Source organism: Eufriesea mexicana, unplaced genomic scaffold (assembly GCF_001483705.2).
Source record: "Eufriesea mexicana isolate 0111107269 unplaced genomic scaffold, ASM148370v2 scaffold18152, whole genome shotgun sequence".
Taxonomy (NCBI): domain Eukaryota; kingdom Metazoa; phylum Arthropoda; class Insecta; order Hymenoptera; family Apidae; genus Eufriesea; species Eufriesea mexicana.
The window spans coordinates 252,397-262,840 of record NW_016925480.1 but is presented as its reverse complement, the minus strand read 5'-3'; the positions used below and the strand labels follow the sequence as shown (position 1 = coordinate 262,840).

Genomic DNA, 10,444 nt, shown 5'->3' with positions numbered 1-10,444 from the left:
AAACCCCGGTGGCAAAAAAAAATTTAAAAAAAAACCAAAAAAAAAAAAAAAAAAAAAAAAAATAAAGCATAAAAAAGAAAGGAAAAAATATCGAGGACAAAAATTGAAAGAAAAGAGAAAGAAAGAAAAGAGATACGCACGTATCTGTATCACTCCTCCCAATCAGTCGTGTCTTACACACACATCCCTAAGAATAGATATAAGAAAGTAACGATAAGGAAACCACGTACACATACGTGTGGCATATTTATATCGTGAATGAAACACAATGCTACATTGTCACGTGAAATGTGATTCTAATGTGTATCCAATAATATAAAGCGCTGCACGAGTGTGTTACGAGATAGCAAGATGGCAGCGGCCGATTTCGTTGCTCGTTAACGAACGAACGTTCTCTGGTAAGACGTAGAGAGACACAAAATCTTTACGCACTAGCTAGCTCGCTGCACACGCACGCAAAACAGTGCCGGTTCGCATGCGAGGGGTCAGCTTTTAACAATTTAACTGCCACGTCGATTTTTAATACTTAACGCGACTAATTCTCACGCCCGCAATCGATGGGTAGGGGGTTGAACTTTTTAATTAAGCCTGCCACGTTTTCCGCTGCTACATTTCATTTGCTGCACTATTCAAGACGTCGCTTTCCATGTTTTTCCTTTTTCTTCTTTTCTTCTTCTATTTCCTCTTTTTCTTTTCTTTCCGTTTCTTAGAGCTGCAACGAGAACGAACGCTAAATAGCAGAATGGAAGAGACGTGGGAGGAAATATAGATATTCGTCTCCTATTTGTCAGTTCGTTGCTTTTTACGCTTCTCTGTGTGCTCGTGGGGCAATAATTTTCTTTACGACGATCAACGCGATGAATGGGAGTTGACGAAGTTAAACGTTGTTAAACGGCGTGCGATAGCGAAAAATGTGGTGTTTGGAAAATGGTAGAAATTATCGCGCAGGGGTGGGAGATCTGCACAGACTTGATTTGCTGAATGCGCTTGCTAGAAATCGAAGGACAAACGTACACATCTCGAGCGAAGCTTCGCTTCACTCTCTATATGCAACAGGATGCACGCGTATACTGTTACTCTTTCTCTCTGTCTGGCTGCATTTTCTGTCGCCTTTTGTATGCGTCGTCAATCAATAAGAACCCCTAACAAGCTCCCTGAATTAGAAACACTTAAACAGCCCGCAAGCATATTCGCATCCCGCAATACACGTGCAACCTACGACACGTCGATGGCTCTCGTGGTAATAATTTCGCGGTGCTTAACGGCTAAGAAATTCATTTTTATGCATATATTCGGATCGCTTCAAGGTCCACTCGAGATTACACGAAGCTCTACCACCGGCGAATGAAACCATCGTGCGGCATAGAGAGACTCCAGGAAGGATCGTTCCTCGTCGTTATCGAATCGCAAACACCCAAACGCGGTGGACAAATTGCGAGCGTTCGCTTTCGTATGTGCTTGCTTCACGCTGACGAGAACCGCTTATCGTTCCTCCAACAGAATACATGACACCATGCAATGCTCGCTATATCGATGACAATCTCTACACGATGACAACTTGCACAGTCACTCCAACACCGATCGTCAGTGTCTCTTTTTCTCAAATTTTTTTCTCACACACTACACAGCCACGACGTACCCCCTGCACCCTGTTTCTATTCCTTCCATCCCTCTAGGCTGTCTTCCCATCCGCAATGCAAACCTTCGAACATGGCTTCGTCTCGCGTGAACCCGTTCCCATGTTCAAGCCTTCATCCATCGGCTTTCCGAGAATAATCACAGCATAGGGTGCCTATCGTCCATGTTCGACGATCCCTTGATCCCCTGATGCGACCATCGAGCTTGCATATCACCATCGACGAAGAATTAGCTAGCGAACGAGGGATATCTCGTTGATTCAACGACCAGCACCGTACGCCACGTACGCTCCTAGCCTCAGATATCGATGATCGATAGTGACGTTTCACGGAGACCGAGAGTCACGCTGGTATTAGCCGAGCAGTCGCAATTAGATTTCGTATTTCTGATTGATCTCTAAGCCTAGCTAATTGACTTTTAGCGTAGCGGAAGGGGAGGGGCTGGGGAGCCGTGTGTATCACCGTGGAACTCCAATTCAATTTGACCCATTGTTTCCCCGATAGGTTCTCGTCGCCCTAGCTTAACGTCGGTTCACAGCTCGACGTCGTCGGGCAGGAGTTACAGCGTCAGACGACTGGAGAAGGAGAGGAACGAGAAGGAACAACGACAGGCCTTACAGGAGCTAAGATTGGCTAAGCAACGGGAGCAACAGCAACAGCAGCAGCAGCAACAGCCTACGCCTAGTCCCAGAACTCCTCACTCTATGGACGAGCTGTTGCCTTCCGTGGAAGAAGGGAAGGAGGTCTTTTATAACGAGGTATTTTATAACGACAAGACTCGTTTCGAAAAAGACTCGGTCTGCCGTCCTTTTCTTCACCGATTCGATGATTCTATCGAATCAGCGAGAAGACAGTGGTCACCTGATTCCTTACGTAAGTGTCCATTTTCTTCATCCCTTAGTCACGCTCGGAGATGGATGATGGTCGGGAGAATTGACGAATCGGTTAGGAAATTGCGTCTGTTAGTTGTGCTTTGTTAAATCTTTTACTGAAACGCTGAAATATACTAGCAGGTGCCGACGACATCGGACATAACCGAAGAGACGCCAATGAAAACGACGGCCATAACGACAACCAACGTGAACGCGACCAGATTCGGCGAAATGGCGCCCGTCACCACCTCGACAACGTCCATCTTTGAAACGAACATCGCACCGCGTGCGACCGGTGACATTTTTCAAGTGTAATTAAGGACTAAATACCGACAAACTATAACACACGTGACTCGAATCGAATGATATATAAATCAGTGAAGAGACGAGAAACACGATACACGCAGCGGTACAGTTCCGAATCGCATAGAACAAAAAGAATGTCTCGGGTTTGGAGAAATACGAGAAATTATCGACGAGGCGAGCGATTGGAAAGATGTCCACGTGTGAAATGCTCTGTCACGGACACGGTGCTTGAACGAAAGATAAGGAAACTGTAGATATAAAGGGTACAAAGAGGGGCGGCAGAGTTGTTAAAGTTGAAGTTTTGCTTGAGCCACGCGCGAAGGCCTAGAATTTATTCTAAAATGATATGTTTTTATTACCTAGGTATGATATGGTACCTAGACGTTGAGCCAGCTTTCAGTATAAAAAGAGAAAAAAAAATGAAGAGTTCGGACCAGTTAAGATTGTTCGGCTCTAATATACGTAACATTCAGGAGTATGCCTGACACCTGGACGCAGGTGCAGGTGTACGAAGCTGTACCTGAATATAGGGGTGGTACGTGTTGTATATTTAAGGCTTCAGAGGTTTCGCGGGAATTCTGGTCCAGCAGCGAAAAGTTCCTCGTCCGTAATGGTTGCAAAATTCAGATGACATCCCCGAAATGATCAAGTGCGTTACGAATTACGAGCTAACGCGATTTCCAACAATGACAAGCCATTGTTTCGATCGAACGCCAATTTTTCAAGCTTTTCCTTCATTTCTTTCCTTTTCGTGTGGAAAATTACGCGGGGGGAAGAGGGGTACGAGGCTTCGTTGACCACCCTGATTCGTTTGGAATTTTGGTCACTTTACGGACAAGGAAGAGAATGGGGTTAGCATTCGAGATGATTTTTTACGGCTTAAATTTTTTAAGCATTTACGAATCATTGGTTCGACGATAGAATTTTTTACAAAGTCTCGACCGAATGATCGAGAGTAAAAGCGATTGATCGAACACGGAATCATGCCTCGAGCTAACACCTCGATGCTCGGTACCACGATACTCCATTACGATTTACTTACATATCAATCATTCTTTTCGAGGTACGAATAATATTAGGTTATAAACGAGGTTTTTGCCGATTTAGTAAGCGCAGTGTTAAACTTTACGGTTCTTATTCCTCTCTTATTTATTCTATATTTACCGATAACTCCTTATTATCGATTTAATCACATATCAACGATGGAACAAAATCATTCGAACTTGATCGTTCGGGATACCGGACACGGGAAACCAGAGGTTGAGAAAACGATTATCCAATTGTTTCCATAAATTATCCGCTTGTATGTACAACGCAAATCCGCGTAGCAGTATTCGATAGCCAAAAAGGAAGAAGCGAAACGGGGGGCAGGCTGCGTTTTACGTGGAAATCGATGCAGAGCTTAGAATGTAAATTCAAAATAATCGCGAAGAGGAATGGACGAAGGTATATACATGCGTGTTTCGTTTTACGTGAAGATATCGATGCGTTCGATTGTTTTCTTTTGGAATTTGCTGCGATAAAAAAGCAATTGGCAGGGCATTCTCGAGTGGGTCGAGGCTAAACATACCTCTAATCTTAGATAAATTACTCTGTGAGAACCAAACGGGAAAACGTGGAAAAGTATTATCAGGCTGGTGCTTGGACGAAACGACGATGTGGCGCCAGCAAGAATCGTGCAAGAAACGCTGAGAGAAAAGAGAGAAAAAAAAAAAGAGAGAGAAAAGAAAAAATTACAAAATCAACTGTGCTACGACTTATTGCGATCTCGTTATTTCGCTTTTCTGCGACCGAAACTGCGAGCGGTTTCCTCCCTTTTCTGTCGCTTTTCATCGTGAACATAAACCTGTATCACAATCGACCAAAATCTATTCGGAATACAAGTAGCGAGTACAAGATAAAAGAATTCGTTTGCTCGCGTTTCTCCTCGGATTTACAGAGGCACGGAATTATTTACGTTGAATCGAGCAACTCGTTCGAGGCACATCGTGCAAATTAGATAATTAAATATTTCTCGCTTCCGTTGAATGATCTATGATGGCGCTGCTATTTTATGATACACGATCACGAAACCTTGTGAAAGAATAATACGGTTGGGAAACGACGAATGAAACGACCGGTTGGACGTGCGTTTATTTCTCCCGTTTTTTCGTTTCTATGTTTCCGAACTGGTTGCCACTGAGTTTCCTTTACCGTTTCTTAAATGCCAATGTGAACCGTCTCGTTGCATCGGTGCATACGATTTTCCCGAGTCGCTCGGCTCGCCAATGTAAATTGTAGAGATAAAAAAAAATCGTTAAAAGCAAATTATATATATTCTATATATACATATTCTATATATACTTGTATATACGTAAGAAAGCGAACATGCACGAGGGGCTGTGTTGCATTTCACCGAAATGGCAACTGACGGTGAGAAAAAATGTGATCGCGAGAGAGAGGGAGCGAGAGAGAGAGCGAGAGAGAGAGAGAGAGAGAGAGAGAGAGAGCGAGAGAGTGAAAGAGAGACACGTCCCTATCTACACAGAGCGAAAGAGCAAGTAATTAACTAAAAAGAGAAAAAAAGAGAAAAAGAAAAACCGTGTATCAACATCTCGTGTTCGAATAATTACGCTGCCTTTCCCGATCAAATAATAACTAAATAAATCTAAAAGAAGCAAAAAAAAAAAAACAGTAAAAAAAAAGAATACAAAGAAAGAACAAAAAAGATGTAGGAACGAGAGTCTTAAGAGCGTTCTTGCGACTACCGCGATTCTTACGTTGTAAGTCCTTGCGCGAACGGAGCAACTCATTATCTCACACACATATGTACACTTAAGCACACATAGACACACACGGAACACGAATGAAACACACGGACATACACGGGGACACGTATACGCATCGACACGTGCTAGGAGACATAAGTCACGTGATAGACACGCATAGACACACACGGATACACGTATAGGACAGATACAGGGGGACATGTGTAACATGCACGGACACATACAAACGCACACGCGCACACAGACGCAGAAAAAAGATTATAAAAAAGAAAAAAAAGAAAAAAAATTAAAAATGGAACATAAAACACGCACGTTTTGGCGACGATTGCACGCCCAAATTATCGAATCGATCATAGAACGGATTTAATTCGAACGAATTACACCGTCACAACCCTATTACCATTATTATTACCATGATTATTATGATTATTATTATTACGAGATGATTCGACTCGACCCGCCGCCTGATTTCTAAAAACAAAAACGAACAGAAGAACGGTCGCTGTTCAACGTTATCGTTTTATTCCATTTTAAATGTTTACTGTATAATAAAAATTGTAATATAGTCGTTGGGCAAATAAAGCTCGTTTTTCGATATATACACACATATCACGTAACCACTGCTGGACCTTCCGCCATCTTCGAATAGGTTCGTGCGTCTAATTTCGCGGCTACTCCATTTTCGTCGAATGAAAGTGCCCTGCGTGTCACCCATAAATCCCCAGAATTTTCCTGAATTCTGTATGAACGCCCGTATCAGGCCCGATCTAAATTCGCTAACGAGGTATGCTCGGCACGAATCTCCGGATTAAAAGCTCAGTGTCTCGCGTTGCTTTTGGGTAAACGCTTCGAAGCGCGAGGGAAGCTTCGTTCCTTTCGTGCCTCTTCCGTCCGTTCGACTCTAAAGGAATCGACTGTCATGGAGGAAGAAATAAGCGTTAGAATAGAAGGCAACGCGACAAAACCAGAAAGAACATTACGTCCGATAATGTACGTTTCTTGGTTGCTGGGCGTTGGAGTGGCCAGACCTGGCAACTGTCCAAAATGGATCACCATCGTCCTCCGAGTGATCCATTTTAGCCTTTGCTCGGTGATCGTCGCGTTCAGCGTTGTGGACTTCACAAATTTCGGCAAAGAATTCACCAGCAAGCTGTTCGAAATCATGTACTGCATGAACGAAACCATATGCCACCTTGCAGCCTATTATTACGTTTACCATGTAATGAGGCACTACGACAAGTGGGCCGAGTTGATGAACATGTTGGAATCGTTGGATCAGAATATCTCTAAGGACATGGCTATCAATGACGGATACGTAAAGATCAGCCAAATATTGGCCATTCTGGTAACCCTATTATGTGGCCCAGTGTCACTGGTTACCCATGTTCTTTATTACTACTTCACTGCACCTGACCAAATCTTTGCCTCCGATTTGCTACTCTATTATACAATTGCGCAGACTTTGGTAAACAGTTTCGTGTTCGACGTCGTTGTGTACATGATCTGTCACAGATTTAGAGCGATCAACGAGATGATCAGGCAGTTAAATGAAAACTCGGCAGCCTACTGGATCGCCTTGAAGATTAGGAGAATTAGGAAACTGCACAATGGCACGTGTATTGACACATTTCTTGCAGTATAAATTCGGAGTGAGTGACGTAAGTGGAACAGGATGAAGGTAAAACGCAAGGAAAACATTTTTAATTAAATTTAACATTGGTCTATTATTTTAATCAAAACAAAAATTATAATTTCTCTTTCGTCTCTCACTCTGTGCTGTTATAAAAAGCGACACTTCAACACTGTGCATCTTATTTTTGTAATGATCGATTTCTTACAGAAATATGTTCTGTAATAATGACGATAAATGAAATCTATGGCATGGATCTATTATTGTGCTCCACAAACGCCTTTATAATGGTTGTCGCAAAGTTGTTTAGAATTTACATGAGTGCTGCCGAACATAAAAGTGGTTTTATATTTCTGAACAACGTAATTTGGATGATTTATGGATGCCAATTCGTCTTAATGTGTTGGGTATGCACGCTGACTCACAAAGAAATAAATAAAATTGGATTATATATCAGCCAATTTATATTGAACGCTCAACACTCAACGAAGATCAACAAGTTGTCCTTCTTTCGAAATTTTCGCAATAAAGAACCGGAACAATTAGAAATTTATAACAATGAACGTAATGATAATACTGTACTCAATCTTAATGCATTCGGAATGGAAAGTCTCCTACGATCAAATTTCGAACGCGACTCTGTTCGAAATGAAATCAATGATTTCTCGTTGCAGTTACAACAGTATAGAATTACATTCACCGCATGCGATTTCTTTCAAATGGATAATTCCTTATTGACCAGAGTAAGTATAATAGTATTATTTCGTATTTGTAAGAATATTAATTATTATTCGCTTTGTATTCGCTTTCAGTTCATCAGCGTTATCACAACGTACTTGATCATTCTGGTCCAATTTTACAAACCAGAAACACTCTAAACACGTTAAAGATAGAAAATATTGATAAATCGATGAAAGCAGTAAATGGAGTAAAAGCGTGTAAGGTAGAATTAAGAAGACACAATGATTTCTTTTTTATAATAAATTAATTATGCATTACGAATTTAAATACTTTTTTTACAGGAAATAAAGTCTCAAATCTCAGAAAATATTCACTATTAGTATAAATAAATGTGAAAATAGTGGACATGAATGTACGAAGCACGTGTTGTAATAAATAAAATGAAAGGGAAAAAGAAGTTCAGAGTAATAAACGACGCGTATATAAGACTTTTTTAGTCTACTTCCTCGATGGTAGGTCCACCACCTGCACCACCAGTGCCAGCACCTCCTGGAGCTGCACCAGGTGGGAATCCGCCAGGTGGGAATCCACCAGGTGCGGCTCCACCTTGGTACAATTTGCTGACAATAGGATTGCAAATGGATTCCAGCTCTTTTTGCTTGTCTGCGAATTCATCTTTCTCTGCCAGTTGATTCGAATCCAACCATGAGATCACTTCATTACACTTATTAATAACCTTCTGTTTATCCCCTGCATCAATCTTATCTTTAAGCTTCTCATCTTCCATCGTGCTCTTCATGTTAAAGCAATAAGACTCCAGTGAGTTCTTTGCAGATATTCTATCGCGCTGTTGCTCATCCTCGTTACGGTACGTTTCAGCTTCATTCACCATTCTCTCGATATCCTCTTTCGATAATCGACCTTTATCATTGGTGATAGTAATCTTATTCTCCTTTCCAGTTGACTTTTCAACAGCAGAAACATTCAAGATACCTGGAATAATAGAAATCATAGATCAGTTAATGTACTAGATCATTGAATATATTAAGGAATACTTTGTAAATGGAAGTGTATTAAAACATATACATACCATTAGCATCGATGTCAAATGTAACTTCAATCTGAGGTACGCCTCTCGGTGCAGGTGGAATGCCAGTAAGCTCAAACTTGCCGAGAATATTATTATCTTTGGTCATAGCTCTCTCTCCTTCATATACTTGGATCAGGACACCAGGCTGATTATCGGAATATGTGGTGAAAGTCTGCGTTTGCTTGGTTGGTATTGTCGTATTCCTCTTGATCAACGTTGTCATCACACCGCCAGCTGTTTCTATACCCAAAGACAATGGCGTAACATCCAATAACAACAGATCTTGAACTTCTTCAGATTTGTCGCCGTGCAATATAGCAGCCTGTACAGCCGCTCCATAGGCAACAGCTTCGTCAGGATTGATCGATTTGTTCAATTCTTTTCCGTTGAAGAAATCTTGTAATAATTTTTGAATTTTTGGTATCCTGGTAGATCCACCGACTAGAACAATACTATGAACTTGAGCCTTGTCCATTTTAGCATCCCTCAGGGCCTTTTCCACCGGTTCCAATGTGCTTCTAAACAAATCTGCACAAAGTTCTTCAAATCTAGCTCTAGTGACCGACGTATAGAAATCAATGCCTTCGAAGAGAGAGTCTATTTCGATGCTGGCTTGCGTCGATGAACTCAAAGTTCTCTTCGCCCTTTCACAAGCAGTTCTCAATCGTCTAAGGGCCCTCTTATTCGTACTTAAATCCTTCTTGTATTTCCTCTTGAACTCCTGAACGAAGTGATTCACCATGCGGTTATCGAAATCTTCGCCACCAAGGTGAGTGTCGCCTGCCGTCGATTTCACTTCGAAAATGCCGTCATCGATAGTCAAAATGGACACATCAAAGGTACCACCTCCCAAGTCGAAGATCAGTACATTCTTTTCCCCTGCAGTCTTTTTATCTAAACCATAAGCGATTGCAGCTGCGGTTGGTTCGTTGATAATTCTCAAAACGTTTAGTCCTGATATTGCTCCTGCATCTTTGGTGGCTTGTCGTTGAGAATCATTGAAGTATGCAGGAACGGTGATGACAGCGTTGGTGACAGTTTTTCCTAAATACGCTTCAGCAGTTTCCTTCATCTTTGTGAGTACCATCGAAGACACTTCTTCCGGGAAGAAAGTTTTCGTTTCACCTTTGTACGAAACCTTGATTTTTGGTTTTCCTCCATCATTTATCACTGTGAATGGCCAGTGTTTCATGTCACTTTGTACCGTTGCATCGTCGAAGCGACGTCCAATCAATCTCTTCGCGTCTGTTTAAAATATCAAATTTAATAACATTAATTTAATAACATTAAATTTAATATATGATATTAATTATGTCACAGACATTTGAAATATAAGTTAAACTTAACAAAGATTACGACAAGAAATACATATGAATTAATGAAAAAAAGGAATTTTTCATTTCTCACGCTCGTTAAACAAAACTAACACGAATGTTGTAAAAAAAAAAAAAAAAAAAAAA

General features: G+C 41.3%; 3 protein-coding genes across 5 annotated transcripts in view; 2 read left to right on the top strand and 1 right to left on the bottom strand.

Moving 5' to 3' along the window:
- LOC108554293 (uncharacterized) overlaps positions 1-6,040 on the top strand; it is a 12,326-nt gene extending 6,286 nt beyond the window's left edge. For 2 of the 3 annotated variants that reach the window (XM_017909511.1, XM_017909509.1), the window contains exons 6-7: positions 2,142-2,395; positions 2,648-6,040. In XM_017909511.1, coding sequence (XP_017765000.1) covers positions 2,142-2,395; positions 2,648-2,824 — 431 coding nt within the window. In that variant the 3' untranslated portion in view covers positions 2,825-6,040. The remainder of the gene's footprint in view (positions 1-2,141; positions 2,396-2,647) is intronic. The other variant, XM_017909510.1, reaches the window with a different exon arrangement.
- A 462-nt stretch (positions 6,041-6,502) lies between these two features.
- Positions 6,503-8,097, top strand: LOC108554289 (uncharacterized). Its single transcript, XM_017909506.1, is given in 3 exon segments — positions 6,503-7,199; positions 7,424-7,956; positions 8,026-8,097. Coding segments are annotated over 3 exon segments (1,296 nt in total). The 3' UTR covers positions 8,092-8,097.
- An 82-nt stretch (positions 8,098-8,179) lies between these two features.
- The window catches only part of LOC108554288 (Heat shock protein 70 cognate 1), a 4,251-nt gene continuing 1,986 nt past the window's right edge, over positions 8,180-10,444 (bottom strand). The window contains exons 3-4 of the mRNA XM_017909505.1: positions 8,985-10,229; positions 8,180-8,887 (exon numbers count right to left, since the gene is read on the bottom strand). Coding sequence (XP_017764994.1) covers positions 8,388-8,887; positions 8,985-10,229 — 1,745 coding nt within the window. The 3' untranslated portion in view covers positions 8,180-8,387. The remainder of the gene's footprint in view (positions 8,888-8,984; positions 10,230-10,444) is intronic.